The sequence below is a fragment of the Thermobia domestica genome, chromosome 14, assembly GCF_964235325.1.
Source record: "Thermobia domestica chromosome 14, izTheDome1.hap1.1, whole genome shotgun sequence".
Taxonomy (NCBI): domain Eukaryota; kingdom Metazoa; phylum Arthropoda; class Insecta; order Zygentoma; family Lepismatidae; genus Thermobia; species Thermobia domestica.
In genome coordinates this window covers 119,724,241-119,743,330 of record NC_137467.1, presented here as the reverse complement: position 1 = coordinate 119,743,330, position 19,090 = coordinate 119,724,241, and the positions used below count along the sequence as shown (strand labels likewise).

Genomic DNA, 19,090 nt, shown 5'->3' with positions numbered 1-19,090 from the left:
TAGTCAGGTCATTTTGAAAGTCCCAGATATGAATTCCAACTTCGTAATACATTGTGATAGCTCTTTGCGTCATTTTTCTGGGGTTCTCAGCCAATACGATTCGGAAGGGAATCTTAGACCTGTATCTATGTTTAGTCGGTCAATTCCACAATCTGATTGGAGTAAAAATATATACGAATTAGAACTTAAGGCTCTTTCTTTATCTTTGGAAAATTTGAATATTATTTGGCAAATCCCTTTGTAGTATATACTGATAGTAAGAGTTTAACTTGGTTACTTAATAACCATAAAAGACAAAGGAGATATGGAACTATGTTAGAGAAAATCTCAAGGTTTAAATTTCGTATAGTCCATGTAAGATCAAAAATAAATAGTATAGCCGATTTCCTTTCAAGGGTTGGAAACCATCTAGAATTCTATACAAAAGACGATAATACAATGGAAGTCGTAAAAGATCATAATAAAACAGTAAATTTGTCTTTCATTAATTTTTGGCAAAATCCTGTGTTTAATGTGCCTCTTACAGATCACCAGAGGAAGGATCCTGAATTAAGAGAGATTATCAATAGGTTAGAGCGAAAGGAAGAAGTTCCTCCGTATGTATTAAGAAATAAGATCTTGTTTAAAAGGACAAAAGGTAAAGGGAATAATGGATTTAGAATTGTAATACCTAATTCTTTAATTCAGTCGATTATTGAGTATTCTCATTGTCCAATAATTCATGGTGGGCATATGGGATATCGAAAAACCATTGCTAAGGTTGCTGAAAAGTATACCTGGCCTACTTTATACTCTGACATTAAGAATTTTATACAATCTTGTCATTTGTGCCAAACCTGTAAAGATTCTAATCGAAAACCTATGGGTCAATATTTTACAAAAAAGGCAATGCACCCAAATTATACCTGGTTTATTGATATTGCGGGGAAATTGCCTAGTAGTTCTGGATTTGAATATATTTTAATTGTCACTGACGCCTATAGTCGTTTTGTCTTTTTAGAACCTTTAAGTCGACTAACCTCAAAAATCATCTGTAATAAGTTACAGGAATTATTTCTTCGATATGGTTTTCCTGGTAAGGTCCTAAACGGCGGAGCTTCTTATTTCGTGAGTGATTACTTCTTAAAATTCTTGTATAGCTATGGTATACAGAGTGTAAAATTCTCCCCATATAACCCACAATCGAACAGAGCCGAACGTACGGTGAGATCGGTTAAAAATTTAATTCGTATTTATGTTGATAAGTCTCAACAGAATTGGGCCCAATTACTATCTAAAATTGCTTTTACTATTAACATAAGTATGAATGAAACTACTGGGACTAGTCCATGTGAACTTTATATGGGACGGAAATTTTACCATCCATTAGATGTTAAATGGTTGATGGATTTAGATCTTTTAGACGATGACCAGGATAAAGAGCAAAAATTAGTCAATATAAATAACAACATTGAACGCGCTTGGAAACATAGTGCGAAAGTATATAGTCAAAAACATAGTCCTGTTAATTTAAATATTGATGATTTAGTATTGGTTAAAAGGTTCATGAAAATTTCAGCTGAGAAACATTTCAATCCAAAGATCGCCCCTCAGTGGGAAGGCCCATATCGCCTTATTTCTAAACCTACACCAAATACAGTTTGGCTAGAAAATATTGAAAGACCATATGTTCATATAAAACGTCATGTTAGTTTCTGTAAGAAATATTTTCCACCGAGACAAGTTAATCAATCTAACCCATAAGGTAACACGGAAAAAAATGATTTGATGTGAGAATTGAGGTTAACTAAATTATTAATATTGTACTTATATATATATTTTGGATGTTTGTTCGAACAAATTTTGTGTTGTATATATTTTTTTATTCCTGCAGGAATGCCTCGTCCGAGAAAGTGAGAGGTAGACCTTTTTCATTTTGTAAATACCTAATCATCATCCTTTGTGTATGTTATGTAAGGAATTGGAAAATTTACTGTAGCAGTTTGTAAAGAAGGCGTTAGCATTTGAAAATTTATAGAAGATTTGGTAATGTATTGAAATTATTTTATTATTCAACTTGGGATTTGTTATGGTTAGGAATTTTTTTGACCGACCCTCGGATATTATGTAACCCACCCAAGTTTCATAATAAAATGAAAAATTTAAAAGGAAAATTTTGTGAGATGAAACTCCAGTTTACTGTTAAGTTGGTTATTTTTCTTGGAGTTGGAAGCACTGCATAACCTTCGGTTGGATTGCGCGAGTCGTCGATCGGGATGACGTCACGTTGCAGCCGAGGTTCTGGCTTTAAGACTGAAGCGCTTCGCAGTGTATAAAATGAGGTAAGAGTGTTAGGTCCTCTGAATGAAATAATGGATCATTAAATTAATATTTTTTCCCGTATAATCGTATAGTTTAGTTAACTTCTTTTAAGAACTATAACAGTTCCTGACTATGGTTATTATTTAGAAGACATTATTATTACTCAATATATTTGGAAGCACTTAATTCTAAAAATATTGCGAAAGGAAAAGTAAGAAAGAAAAATAGTTAACTGAATAGTTCATGTTACTGGTTTTGTGTAGGCAGAGTTATGCCTTGAGTTAAAACATGTTGATTCTTGTTTTCCTTGATAAAACTAAAGTAAAGTCGCTAGTCAGGAAGATTAATATATTGAAATTACGGAAAATATTAAGGCTAGTGGAGACTTCAAATGAATGATTTGTCTTAGGTCTACTTTGAAAAAGGAAAGAAAAAGGAAAGGATTTGTAGAATTACAGTTGAGCTATTGCTCGTAATTCATGCATTTTGACCCATATTTAAGAAATCATTTCCTCCCACATGTTCATTCCAAAGAAAGCCACTTTGCAGTAACTTCGAGTTCCATACATTTTGATGATATTGTTGTATAGGTTTCTAAATTCTATATTTGGATTTACGATTGGTTATAATAATACTTCCGAAAATTTTGTCACTTGGAAAGAAACAAATCCTTTTTGGGAAAATGTTACTTACTAACGGCGATTTCGATTAATGATATTATTGCTTGTTAAAATTGTTGAATGTTTTCTATATTACTATTTATATAACACGTTTCGGATTTGTTATAATAAAATTTTCCACTTTGTTAGAAATTTTTTTACATTTACAAGTAGTTCTAGAAGTTTTCCTGATTATCTTAATAGTGACATTTTGCATACAGTATAAGCCTTTTCCAGTATTGAACCTCACTCTTCACGTCGTCATTATTCTCAGCCGTGGGGGAGTTGAATTCTCCTTTCTCTCTCCTTTTAAAATTCTTATATTCAAAAGGGGGAAGTGAGATGACGTCCGTTCTCGCAGGACTGTGGGTAGTGAGGGCTATTTAAAGATTATATGTGTATCGTTCATCCGTTACAAAGAGTAAAATTGTTTTACCATTTCCGGTTTCAGTAGAGAGAAATAGGTGAAGATGGTATTTTTCTTGAGATGCTCAATCGATTTTCGAAAACTGTCGCTATCTACTACCAATTTATTTTTATGGCGATCAATGTTAAAAACGAAAACGGTTTATTCCTACCACTTCTGATTTCAATGCAGGATTAACGGAAGAAAGAAAGCTTATTCTTGAGACGTTGTTCGAATTCCCGAACACTTCTCGACCTCTCTGACAGTTTTTACTCTATGAAACTCAATATTGAAACCGGAAATAGTAGTAAATTTCTACCACTTCCGGTAGTAGAGTACATATGCATGTTCTGCAGTCACTTTTCCCCCTCCACCCCTAACTAACAAAAACTATGAAGCCGCCACTGTGCACTTTAACACAGAGGGATACCCCAAAGTGAGATTGAATATGCTTTTATGACATCTAAAATCATAAAAACTTACATCTAAAAACTTATAACTAACTTACATCTAAAACTTATAACTAACTTACATCTACTTCTTTTCTATCTTATAATGACCCCAAGCTAGTGTATTTACACCATCTCGTAGTATATATCTTTTATCGTCTGAGGAATCTAATGCTAGCTTATGAACGGTTATGCTATATATATATCGTGCTTATAACTTCTAATGAGGTTTATGTCTTTATACGTTTTAACATTTTTAAATAAGCTTTCTTTATAATCATCAAACTGCAACTCCTTGGCAACTACGCATTTAGTTACTCCTTTAGCTTTTTTCTTTTCTTTATTTTCTACTCTATAAGCATACATCTTTGATCTCAATCCAATAAACTCTGCCATTATCTTACCTTTATTCTCATCTTTCATCTTACCTATTACTTTTTTGTTTATTAGTGGTAGTCCATATATGTTATTTTCCTTGTATTCACTCGTGTCAAACTGGTCAATTATTTCTGCTATATCTTTGTAAAAGTCTTCAGTGTCAATCTCATATATAAAGCTATCGGTGTCCATATAACATAAATCTATATTGTTTCCATATTTCGGCTTCATCGTGTTATAATGAAAATCATACATTAACAGTTTTGATAGTTCTAATACACTCATACCAACATATATTGGCTTATTAAACGTTAATCGCTCTTTTTTCATATGTATAGCACACAAGTTCTCACTAAATATTGTTCTGTAATCAAAGTTAGGTTTAGCAATTAATGCTTCTACCCTCTTAGGATCACATTCTAATTGTATGGGCTGCCTCTTTCTAATATTTTCCATTGTTTTTCCGAATACCGAGTTATTCATGAGCTTATAAAAATCTTTTTCAAACTCATTTTTAGCTTGCGTCCTCATCTCTGTATTTAAATCAATGTATTTCTTTAGCCAGTTTGATTGTTTAAACTCTAATACCCTATGCACTTTCTTCAATCTCATTCCAAGTGACATATAAAGTTTTAAGTTTCTATAGTGAATTACATATCTTTCCTTATTGTAAAGCGTTGTTAATAATTTCGATTGTTTTGAGCCGGGTGGACACATGTTCTCTGGAGCTAATGGTAAATCAGAATGCTTGTTATGTAAATGCTTTGGATATTCTAAATCTACTTCTAATATGTAGCCAGTTTCTGAGTCATCTGGAATGTTCTTTATATCTATATATGGTTTAACCCACTTAAAGTCTTTATAAGGCATGTATTGACTCATCGCCTATCCATATAAGTTGTTTGCGTCTAGATATGCTAGGTATGTTGAACACTCATCCTTATTATAATCTTGCATATATTTGTTGTTAGCTTTTACATATCTTTTACTGCATTGTGAGATTCCTCCTCGTATACCCTTTTCTACATTAGTATTTTATCATAATCAGTCAGCATTTCTAAGTTAATTTTAGTCATCTTTAACATTGCATCCCACGATAGGCCTGGTGCTGTATAATACCAAGCAGGATCTAATCCATATGCCTTTAAACACACATCTCTAAAGTTTTCAAGTATATCTGTTAATTGGAGGACATCTGTTTTGTTATAATGTTCAGTTAAGTCCTCCAATAAGTCTAGATTGAATTCTTTACAAACTCGTACATGAAGCTTATGACGTTCAGGACTCATTTTTTCTCCTGTTAATCTGTTTGTAAATTTGTCTGGAGATAATGGAACAGGTTCTTTCAATTTTTTAAATGAATCAACATAATCATATGGATAATCACCTTTAGTATTAACTAGATCAAGTTTATCAATCGGGAAAAACTTTAATGTTTCTCGAAATTGTTCTGGCTTTAAATTCTTTGTTAGCTCTGCTAAACTCTTTGACATAAATCTAAATGAATCAACAAATCTTAAATTTATTCCATCTTTTTCTGGTCCTGCTTTTACATATTTTTCATATGTTATGTACCTTTCCTCATTATTAGCGATTAGTTTAATTTTCTGTGTATCATAAGCTAACTCCTTAATAAACAAATGCGTATCATAGCCAGTTAAGTTGTGAAGAAATACAGGAACAAAGTTGGGATTTTTATAGTTTAAATTGCAATAACTGTGAGCTGCACCTCTAAACTTTCCAGTTAAATGATCATGATCTCTTACCTTTGCTTTATTTTTATTTATCTTATACAAACATTTTTTTAAGTCATGCTTCCATTCTTCTATTTTTTCACTCATATCATCTTTATCCTTATAGAATTGTATTTTCTTCTTCAGTATATTTATTTTTTTCTCAACAGCTGGTGGTAAGTCATTCAAGTTTTTCTCACATATATGACAAGTATCCGAACTGTTATAAACTTCTATTTCCTCCTCACTAAGCGGGGTCATATTAACTACTCTGTTATATATTTTCATAATTTCTATTGCTTCTTTTTGTAACATTTCAATAAATATTTTCGCAGCATCTGGACCTATATAACTAACAGGGGCTTTGTAGTCTCCATTTGAATACTTGACATAGTAACAAAAACTCATTGGCCTATGCTTTTGATATTTTACTGTTTTACTACAATTATGCTCTATTTTTAACTTACATAAGATACATTCAAAGTCAGCAATTATCGTAAATGGAACTCTTAATGAACGATTATAGTTTTGAAACTCTATTTGATTGTCGTATGGTTTTGGAAGTTCTATTCTAACAGCCTCATTCTCTTTACAATATAGCTCATGGTTTTGCAACTGCTTCTCACTTCTAAAGTGCCTTGTTAAACATCTATCACAAAAGTATAACTTCTCAGTATGTTTTGTCACTTGACTTCTTATTAACCGTGATAGGTCTTTTATCCAACAAAAATGATTGTTTTTTTATCTTTTACATATAATAAATTGATATGAGTTTCCTGCTTATTTTTTGTGATTTGAAGTGGATATACATTATAGTTCTTGTCATAGCTGTAAACATTGATAGAAATATTACTTCTTCTTTCAAATTTTGGAATATCTTTTAATTGTACAGGAAATTCAATGTTATCACAATACTTCTTTTGCAACTCATTAACAAGCTGTTTATAATGTGAAGGTCTTTGATACTGAGAACATCTGTCTATAGGTTTTAAATAGCTTGCAATAGAATACAAGAAACATTTGTTGTCTTTATTTTTAATATTAATCACTGCTTTCTTATCTTTAATTGGTTTAGGAAGTTCAATATACGAAGAAGCTCTTAAGGGTACATACTTGTTTAATCTGATTTGTAAATATTTAATTTGATGCAATGTCCATCCTGATCCTCTACCTTTAAATTCTTCCATTTCTCTACGAAGTTTTTGTTTTGCATGATGTATATATTCACTTAAGTCAGTTGATTCTAATATTCTCTCGTTTGATGTTTTAAAATTGCGCTCCTGTATTTCTTTATCTTTAATATAGTCGCAAATAAAAACAAGGTTAACTTTAACAGGGTGAAATTTTAATTCCTCTTTGATTTTGTTAATAGCAACTCTTCCACTTGTATCTAAAAATTTTATTGGGTCTTTATATCCTCCTGTGTTTTCGACTTTAATTGTTTGTAAACGCTTCTTGAGTGCTGTTTCTTCTAATTCAACTTTGATGGGTATACGTGCTGGCTTCGATTCTTCAAATACTTCTTGTTTAAATGGGAATACATTTTTAATCTGCCTCCTGCTTTGTTCATTGTCATGTTGTTTAAGAAGGTCTATCAGTTCTGCTTTTCGTAGTCGGGAATATCTTCTGATTCCCCTCTCTTTACATTGTCGTCTTAACTCTATTACAGTAAACTTGTTATATTTACTCATCTTATTTATACTATAGAAAATCTTTATACTCTTTAATTTTTGCCTACACCAAAATTTTTTACTTCATTTTCGTCCATTTTTTTAACACGTCGTTCAAACATCTGCATGCGCCTACATATGTTTAAACTGCGTGTTAGTCTAGAACTTTCATGGGATTAACCCATCAAAGTCACATATACACATTTAAAACTGAATCATTTTTGTAAGCTTACTCATCATCGTCATCATCATCATAATCATCACTACCATATTTGTATTCATCATCACTACTCAAATCAGATGTTTTTTGTTGCATTACTAATAACTCTTTTTCCTTTAACAGTATTTGCTTCTCTAGTAGTGTTGCTAAGAGTTTAAGATCATGATGAATTAGTTCAAGTCTATCATGTAATAAATCAAAATGTGCCTCCATATTTGTTATATAGAAAACCATAAAAGTTGTTACCTTTACAAATATCTAAACACACAACTTATTGTTAATTGTCTCTTATACTCAAAAACAAATCAACAACAAACTCGTCGTCTTCTTCTTCAATATCCACATGACAACCACACGAAACAACACAGCTGTATTTTTCTTTGACTTTGTTTAGGAGGTTGACCGAGTTTGGATCTTTGGTTTCTGATAGCACTGACATGCTTGGGTACTTTTCTTTGAGACACTGAAGTCTTGCTTTGATGTTGCGCTGTTGAACCCTTCCAACCCAATATTTGTATGACTCATAACGCCGAACCTGATCATGTTTGTCTGTGTCATACTTGTCTACTATGTCTTGAAGCTGACCAGCCGTGAGGTTCTTTTTAACAATAACTAGTTTGTGTATTTTCCCCGGATCTTCTGTATGTTCGGCTGCGATTGATTTAAGGTGTTGATTTTCAGTTTCTAATTTCTCATTGTTTATACGTAACTGATTCATTTGTTGTTCTATTTCTTGTAGTCTTGTTTGAAGTTGATCGTTGTTAGTAAGGTATAGTTGTTGAAAGTCTTTAACGAAGTAGTTAACAATGATTTGATTACATTTAAGATAAAACTCTGGAGAAAGCCATCGGGATATATCCAGAATCAGTTCCTTACATACATATGTTCCTCTTATTTCATCCCATATTCCCCCTTTACCTCCTGTTACTTTTTTATAATTTCATCGGCTCGTATTCGAGCGCTGGAAATGTATGCTATTAGTTCTTTTGATTCTTTATTTCTTATCCAATTTTTAAACTCTTTATCACCACTTTGACACATCTTAGTAGCATTGAAATATCCTGTACTCTTATCTATAATCAACTTGAAATCACCGAAGATACCATACCAATAGTTATCTTTGATCTGTTCATAGCAAATATCATTTAAACTAAGAGGACTATCCATAGTACCCATATTTATTATATAGAAAATCTTTATTTTTAACTTCATTTTCGTGGGGTCCACCAGCACTGGACCCCTTTCAAACATGCATTCGTCGCTTCTTTGAAGTGGTCTATATCTAGACCGCTTATCTCGTTAATGAATTCGGTGCGATGACTTTATATAAGAAATTAACTTTTTAGATTGTTTATTTCGTTACCAGCTAGTTTTTACTGTGTAAGATGAGTTTCTGAAGTGGCCGGAATCCCGGGGACTTCGAAGTTTGTTGTGTTGTTAATTTTTGATAATTTCCACAGCCGGAATACCGACCCTGGAAATATGCTATGAGGGGTAACGTTTCATTACCCCCCTTATCTCGTTCAAACTATCCTTTTATGGCATAATAACCATAAAAGACAAACATTTATATTTACACTACACTAAGGAATACAGACCAGACTCATTGATGAAGATTGTATGAGGATGCACTTGACAAATGTCCTGGAAAACGGGACCTTGATTTGCCTGTATGTAACTTTGTCCTGGAGCGACCCTTCGTATATGAGGAGTCGCTTATTTTTTTGATAATTTCCACAGCTGGAATTCTGGCCCTGGAAATATAGGGTTTTGCAGCTCCCCGGAAAACTGGGAAGCTGGTTTTCTTTGATAATTTCATCGACCCGAATTCGGTCCCTGGAAATATATGCTATGAGTTCTTATGAATTTTCAAAGTAGCCCGAATTCGGTCCACTTAGTTTGTTATTGTAAATCTTTGATCACTGTTTGTACCTTTTGGTTCTATATAATACGTTAAATTTAGCCTCCTACAATTATAGGAAGCTAATTTTTCATTGTAGTATTCCAATAATTCTTTTGTGTTGTTAATTTTCGATAATTTCATCGGACCGAATTCGGTCCCTGGAAATATATGCTATGAGGGGTAGCGTTTCGATACCCTTATCTCATTTAAACATTTATATTTACACTACACTAAGGAATACAGACCAGACTCGTTGATGAAGATTGTATGAGGATGTGCACTTGACAATGTCCTGGAAAACGGGACCTTGATTTGTTTGTATGTAACTTTGTTTTTTGGAGCGACTCCCAGAATTCTGGGGGTCGGTTATTTTTTTATAAATTCCACAGCTGGAATACCGACCCTGGAAATATAGGGTTTTGCAGCTCCCCGGAAAACTGGGAAGCTGGTTTTCTTTGATAATTTCATCGACCCGAATTCGGTCCCTGGAAATATATGCTATGAGTTCTTATGAATTTTCAAAGTAGCCCGAATTCGGTCCACCTAGTTTGTTATTGTAAATCTTTGATCACTGTTTGTACCTTTTGGTTCTATATAATACGTTAAATTTAGCCTCCTATAATTATAGGAAGCTAATTTTTCATTGTAGTATTCCAATAATTCTTTTGTGTTGTTAATTTTCGATAATTTCATCGGACCGAATTCGGTCCCTGGAAATATATGCTATGAGGGGTAGCGTTTCGATACCCTTATCTCATTTAAACATTTATATTTACACTACACTAAGGAATACAGACCAGACTCGTTGATGAAGATTGTATGAGGATGTGCACTTGACAATGTCCTGGAAAACGGGACCTTGATTTGTTTGTATGTAACTTTGTTTTTTGGAGCGACTCCCAGAATTCTGGGGGTCGGTTATTTTTTTATAAATTCCACAGCTGGAATACCGACCCTGGAAATATAGGGTTTTGCAGCTCCCCGGTTTTCCGGGGGCCATGTTTTACCTTTACCACCTGCTACTTTGGATCTTCCTACGGGTTGAATGTAATAAGAAGGCTTTAGCTCGTCGGAATTCCGGCTGGCAAACTTTGTACTGTAATACTCAATAAGCTCCTTAGAGTGTTTCCAACCCTGGAAATATATGCTATGGGGGGTATCGTTTCGTTACCCCCTTATCTTATTTAAACCAACCTTTTATGGCATAATAACCATAAAAGACAAACATTTATATTTACACTACAACATTACTTTTATCTATCCAACTATTATGCGAATCATCAAACCCTAGCCATTTGACATATACTTTATCACCTTTCTTTCTCAATACTTTCTCCACCAAGTATTCATCTTTATGCCTCGTCTTTAATAGTTCTGGTTCGTAAAATCTACCTTGCACATCCTCTTCTTTTAAATCTTTAATTCTATATGTAGGCGGATTGGATGGAATAACTTCACTAATAGCAAATACTTCTGTTGACCAATTAGGTGTATATCCTTTCTCAAATAACCCTTTCGACTTACTTATACGAACATGATCATCTAACTTGTATTTGGGCTTAACACGCTTATATTCTTTTTGATACACTTTCTCCAATATTGTTTGCTCATTCTTCTTATTAACTTCTACAGGCTTTAAACCAATTGTTCTATGAATTTGATGATTATACTCTTTAACTAGTATTGGTAATATCTCTATCCATTTATAATTCCCTTGTGTTGTGAACCTTTTCCACATGTTCTGCTTAAGTGTTCGATTAAATCTCTCAACAACAGAAGCTTTTTTACCACTATAGGTTGAGTAATGATTAATCTTATTTTCCTCCATTAACTTCTTAAACTCTTTATTGTAAAACTCTTTACCTTGATCTGTTTGTAAGTTACTAGGTTTTCTCGTTCTTAATATGGATTCGAATGCTTCTGTAACATTCTTCCCACTCTTATCTTTAACAGGAACAGCAAACGCATATTTCGAGAACACATCTATAATCGTTAGCAAATACTTATAACCTTTATTGATTTTGGAAACACCTTTTAATACTCCACTATCCATTTCTACAAGATCAGCTTGCCAAAGATCATCGATACCTTTTATAACTACACTTAATCTGTCAAAGTTTTTTCTAGATGGTTTGTGAATTTCTTCTATAATGTCTTCTCTAACACCTTTACCTTCTTCTAGTCAATCAGGCTTTTTAACGAATTGAGTTTTAGTAACACCACATACAGAACAAATACCTTTCCTTAGATATCTTCCATTCTTTGTTTGTTCAATTCTAATGGTATCTTTCTTCGTATCTGTCGATTTCTTACACTTAACACAATACATCCTGTTTATTATATAGAAAATCAATAACTATCGCTGTTTAATATTATGCTATCAACATTCTCACCATCATCATCACTATCTTCATCTTCCCTTTCTACATGCATAAGAAGCAATAGTAATTTACCATGTTTCAGATCACAACCTTTAGATGGTCTAACTGCTAATTTATCATTTGTATTAAAGTGCAATGGAAAAGTTTCAACTAGAGAATCATTTAAATATATATCTATATAATACGTATTGTAAGATGACTCTATATGCATTATCCTACCTTTATAAAGAAATTTGTATGTGATAGGTTATGTATTAAAAAGAACGGAGTTTCAACATTTTCTGATATCAATCGACTATGAAGCTCTATAACATAACTCCGTTTGATGAAGTTAAGCTCTTCTTTCAACATAGCAATATCTTTTCTCACAACTGTATTATCTAACTCTGATGTCATTTTAACATTACCAAAGATATGCATATTTATTATATAGCAAACGTCTTTAGGAAAGCTCTCTTTCTATGTACATTACAACAAACAATAATTGTCCTTCTTCCATAGCAGAATTTTTATTTGGTTTAATCGTAATTATATCGTTCTTCTTAAAGTCAAAAGGTATCTCTTTAATCAAAGTATCACCCAAATATATATCTAGAAAGTATTTATCCAAACTTAAGTCCATGTGCATTATTTTTCCATTATAGAGAAATTTGTAACCGTTAGAGAGATTAAATATTCTAAAGATTGGCTCCTTAACGTATTTAACTTTTAATCGATATAGTAGAGGCATGGTTTCTTTCTGCATAACCAATTTAGTAGTATCCATCCTAATCTTTTGAAAATCTTCTTTCTTTATGTATGTGTCTTGTAACGTTTCTAATGCATCTTCAAATCGTTTTCTATCGTTCTCTAATTGAACTTCTATTGATCTAAGTTGACTTACACTAACAATATCATTTAAATTCTCCAACAATTTTAATTTTTCTTCACTAATATCAACATCACCTTTTCTATCTTTAACATTACCAAATATATCCATACTCATTTATTATACAGAAAATGCCCATCCTAATTTTTCAAAACATTTCTTTAAAATCTCTATTTGTTTAGGTGAGTGTTTAAAATCAATATCAACATGAACATCGTGCTTTTTCAACAGATGGTACAATACACATTTCAAGTTAATAAACAATACTCTTTTCGGATACAGCTCCCTAAAGACCTCGTGTAAGTTTTCGAACTCATTTATAAGTGTTTCCTCCATATGCTGTAATTTTAATGGTTTTTGATCGGTAAGGTGATAGTGTATTAAATAGACATCATCATAATATTTTGTGTATTTGTTTTTCTTTAGTACTTCTAGAACATCTTTTGTTGATATTAAATCTCTTGGTATATCTCTAAATTCATCATTTAACACCTTGAACACCTCTTCGGGAATAATTCTATCCTGTAAAGCTTGCAAACGAGATAGCTGTAACTTAAATATTTTTATAGTATCATACCTTGGTTTTCTTACGCAAGCAGCTTTTGTTTCTTCACAAGTACTGTAAACCCAACCACTCTCTACAGAACAATCATCACAAATGTAACTACTCATACCTTTTGTTAATGACTTACTACCACAATAACTGCATTGTAATGGTCTAGAGCTATAATTTGACAACAAGTCCTTTAAGGTAATTATTGGACGTAACTTTTCCAACTCTTCTTCCGTGTACAAAAATTTTGGTATTAACATTTTCCATAGATCAATAGCATTATATACGTTGTTTTTATCTTTTAAGTCTATCTCGCTAACATGCTGATAAAAATTATATCTATCTAGTGCATCTAGTTCATCCTCATGCTTCTCAAAATAATCTAAAAATCTATTGTGTATAGCTTCCATATTTATCTTAAAGAGAAACTTTTATGGATGTAAACCATAAAAGCACTTAATCATTTTTAATCATATACATAACATCACTAAAAGAATACCCTTGATTTAGAAGATTTAAAACCTTAACACAAAGATGACCACATATAACTGAGTTAAAGTCTTGTATTCGTTCGTCATTGTAAAGTAAGTTTTCGGTACCAAGATATTGTACTAGTTGTTTAGGAGGAACACCACCATAAGAATCGAACACGTACTTTATGTTGTTATCTTTCCAATAGCATATCCAATGAGTGCCAATGTTTTCTGATTTATCGAGGTTAACTACACCACACTCATGTACATGGGGTTTTTGTGGAAGTTCATCACTCATAAATACACCTCTAAATCGTTTTATCTTTAGTTCTTTAGCCAACCTCTCTATATAGAAGTTGGTCAATGGTTTTAGTTTTTTGACTTCTTTGGTTTACCTGCTCCCTGCTTTTCTTCCATAGCCATATTGTGTCTCTTTTGTTCTTCAAGTTCTTGTTTATTCTTCTTAGCATCCAGTACAGTTTTAGTAATCGCTGCTGCACCACCTGCTAATGAGCCAACTGCTCCTAAAGCTGCTAAAATGGCTGGAATTGTAAAGATAAAACCGCCAATATGCTCTTTCTTAATCTTTTTCATTTGTGCAGTAGTTAAAGTTAAATTCATTCCTTTACCTTCTTTAATTTTCTTAGATTTATCGTTAAGTTGTTTCTTTGTTAATACATGATCAATATTTAGATCCTTTAGTTCGTTATAAGGAACACTAAACATACAACCTTTAATAGAACACATCTTCCTATTTATTTAAGAGAAAATCTTAGTTTGCAAAAGTACAGTTGCTGTTGCTCCACCAAAATCAATTAAGGAATCATTCTCATCTGTTATCCTTATGTCAAAATTATCAACCTTGTCTTTGGATATAGGGAAAATAATGGATAAGTAGACTCATAAATAATACTGTTTGAACTCAGCTTCTGTTTTGAATGATGCTATAATTCCTGTTTCTCTATGTGTGTATTCTGTATATTTAACAAACATGCCATCTGCTATATTACAGTGAACATTTATAGTATCAAACGGATGAAACTTTGGCAACTTACTTCCAATATGTGTTCTGTTCTTTTCTAAAACTTCGAAAACATTAAACCCGAGGACAGTGCCTATACTCCCAATTGTAACATCATTACTATCAGTTTCAATTTTAACTCTATTTCTTAAATGATCTTCTGATAATGTTATGTTGATGGATTGAGATTTTAAATATTCATTAAGACTGTTTAAGCTGTATTGCCCTTCTGGTATAAAAACTTGTCTATCACCATATGAGAAACTGTTTTTTTGTTGTTGTTATGTTTGGAGTTAGATATGTACTGTAAAACCCAACTAGTCCTATGCTTTAGTTGTTACTGTTGTCTAATTCGTAATGGAGTTTCTTCTTTAAAACAGAAGTATCACTCGTTAACTTGAATACCTTAGCCATTTATTATATAATAAATGAACGAGTTTGATTTACCTAAAGATATTCCAAGAGAGAAAGTAATCAAGTTAATAGAAGATGTCATTCAGAAGTTAGAATACAGTTTAAAGAAGAAAAAGAGAAAACTACGAATTGTTAAATATGCATACTACACTTTGATCGCGTTGTCGGTTATACTTTATGCAACAACTGGGTTTATTAATATTTTTATACCTGTAACAATTTACTCGATATTAACAACGTCTCTTGCAACTGGAAGTGCTATTATAACAGGTTTGTCTTCTAAGCTAAACATAAGCAGAAGAAAAGACGAATATAAAACCATTGTCACTTGTATTAACTCATTTAAAGAACAGTTAGAGATGATAATAACACTAAATGGTGAAATGGATAGCGAATATATAAAAGATACGTTGCTTAAGATCAGAGAACAACTTAAAGATATAAGATCATAAAAAGTGCCCCCGCTGTATTCGGAGGTCCACCTTTGTAAAGATGGAGGAAAGATTACAAGATGCGAAGGAAACAGTTGAAACGTTTACAAGACTTTCAGGCCCTTCACATGTGAATGGCCAAGGATTAGAGTTCTTTAACAAATCAAAAGGTACAAACAAGCTTAGGAGCTCCGATCGGTGCTACCAAAAATATACACGTTGAAGACCTGGAAACAAACCAAGGGGGTGTCCAGAATACGGACACCCTTCCAAATGAACAACCTCACACAACTTTCATCAACGAACCGGGTCTGTACTAGTACTATGAGCAGAAAATTAATCATCGGATGTTTAAAGGTGAGCAAAACGCTCACCCCCTGATTTTCTCTATAATAAATGAGTAAGAAAACTATTAATTGGGATGTAAAAGAGATGATAAAAGAAACAACAGCTAAGAAAAGAAATGGAGAACTTATACCTGATGATATTCGTTGTCTTATCGTAGGTTCGTCGGGGTCTGGTAAAACGTTTTTGCTTTTTAACTTCTTATTACAGCCAGATTGGTTAAACAATAATTACTTCTACATATATTCTAAAAGCATGAATCAGCCAAAGTATGAGCAGTTAAAAGATCGATTTGAAAAGGCAGAACTAAAGTTTAAGAAGCAAATAGCAACGTTCTTAAGCGGTAATGATTCTATTGTACCTATTGATGAATGCGAAGAATACTCTGTTGTTGTGTTTGACGATTACATTTTGGAGAATCAAGATACTGTTAGAAATTACTTTACAAGAGGTAGACATAGACATTTAGACTGTTTCTATCTTGCACAAACATATTCAAAAGTACCTAAACAGCTTATAAGAGATAACGTTAACTTCCTATGCATATTCAGACAAGATGATACTAATCTTAAACATGTGTATAATGAGTTTGTTGGAGGAGATATGTCTTATGATAAGTTTAAAGAGATATGTTCAAAATGTTGGCAAGAAGATTATGGTTTCATAGTAATTGATATGACAAGGAAGGTAAACAATGGTAAGTATAGGAACAAGATAAAACACTTCTTAAACGTTTGATGTTTATTGACGTTTTACGTTTTAACGTTTGACGTTCTTTGACGTTTATTGACGTTCTTTTACGTTCATTGACGTTCATTGACGTTTGTTCGTTTGCTATACAATAAATGGATGAGAAAGAAATTGATAAGAATATTAAGTTGAAGGAGTTCTTGATAAAGCGCTTCAAATCTTGGAAGAAAGAAACAGCAGGTATATACGATAAATTTAAGACACAAGAGCAACCTGTAATTGATGCTATTCAAAACTTGGGAAGTGAGATCAAAGAAGTAGCAGAACAAAATAAAAATCTAATAACTGAACTTGTTCCAGTTGCACATAAGACAGTTTCAATAAATCCTAGTCTACTAAAAACACCTAAAAAGATAACTTATGATAGTTCTCCAAGTAGTAGTGATACGCCTATAACGGGAGAAATAAAACAAATGAGAAAACAAATTAAAGACAAAGTGGAAGGAGTAGAACCTTTAACAACAGCACAGTCATTTGGTAAGATTGCAACGAAATATTATAGTAAAAGAAATGATACTGTGTTTGGAATAAGAACTGTAGAAGAAGATGGAAAAATAATAAACAAGATAGGAAATTTGGAAGTTAAAGTGAATGGCGATGATTTGATAATTAATGGTAAAACTTATAAAGGAACAGAAGGTCTATGGGAATTGTTAACGACGAATACTAATAAAACCATTGAAGATTATGATGATGATGATTTTGAACAGTACAAGGAAATAATAATAGACTCAGATGCTGCCTTCCAAAAATATAATCGAGATAAAAAGGTAGCATCTAGTAGAGGTTCAAAGTACATTAATATTATCAAGCCTATTTGGGATAATTATATTAAACCAACTTTACCCCCAACTCCTAAAAAGAACACGACACCTAAAAGGACTGGTGAAGGAATTAAACAATATACCGAGATACCTAAACAATATGTATGGATGGATGACGAGAAAGCTTATAGATAGGCTAATTGTTATAGATGGAGAAGAAAAGGCTGGCAATAATAACTTTTACAATGAGAAAGTAGGTATAGTACGTATGATTAATAATAAGCTTTCACAGTTTATTCCTAATGATCCAAAAGGTATAGGTTATTTGATTAAGATCTTAAATACATTACCACCACGATTATGGAATGATGAGAAGCTTGGGAAAGGGTTAGTAAATGATTTGATTAATAAACTCCCATTTGAATTACATATTCCAGGTTTTAGATTTTGCGGGCCTGGGACTAAGCTTCAAGAAAGGTTAGAGAGAGGTGATGAAGGTATTAACCCATTAGATGAGGCTTGTAAAGAACACGATATATACTACAGAGAGAATAAAGATACAGAGTCGAGACATATTGCAGATATGGAACTAGAAACTAAAGCATGGAAAAGAGCATTTAGTAGTGATGCGCCAATTGGTGAACGATTAGCTGCTTTTGGGGTTGGTACTGCTATGAATGCTAAGGTTAAGTTGGGATGGGGATTATAAGTTTTTGATTGTTATTATGTATGAGTCTTTTATGGGTATATCCCATCAAAGCGCCAAGGGGGAGTTTTAACCACCACCTCCTTACAGAACGTTCATTCTCAAACAGTTTTTATCAACGATATTTCAAGATTTTCTTTATAATAAATGGATAGTGTTCAGAGTTACGAGTTACAGAGTTTTAAAGCTAACACAAGAACATTTAATAATTTGAATGAAGCTAACAAAGATATTGAGTTCGATTTCAACGTGGGTGATGGGTTCGTACATCCACACAAAGCAGATTGTCATATGACTTTTGAAGTTGTTGGTGCATCAGTTGGAGGAACATTTGGCGCAAATGATACTATAAAACTTGTAGATAACTTCTTCCCATTCTTCTTTTCTCAAATTGAGGTTAAAAAGCATGGAGTTGTTATAGATAAGATTGAACTACCAGGAATAACATCTACAGCTATTGGAACATTAAAGATTTCCAAACCAGAAGTTGAATATCTAAAACAAGCAGGATTTGAAACATGATAAACTTGGTCTAAGAAAGGACTTTAGTGTTTTGTATCCATTAAGATTAATTCCAGGCTTCTTAAGTGATTATAAAGAAGTTATGTGGAAAGGCGGATTGAGAATAACATTTACAAAAGCTAACAACAATAACGATGTCTTGT

The 19,090-nt window shown here is 32.6% G+C and overlaps 1 protein-coding gene across 1 annotated transcript in view; it reads left to right on the top strand.

The window, feature by feature from the left end:
* Positions 1–19,090, top strand: part of LOC145669978 (uncharacterized) — a 45,337-nt gene that overhangs the window by 1,280 nt on the left and 24,967 nt on the right. The window contains exon 2 of the mRNA XM_081738321.1: positions 527–637. Within this exon, the coding sequence (XP_081594447.1) occupies positions 527–637 (111 nt within the window). The remainder of the gene's footprint in view (positions 1–526; positions 638–19,090) is intronic.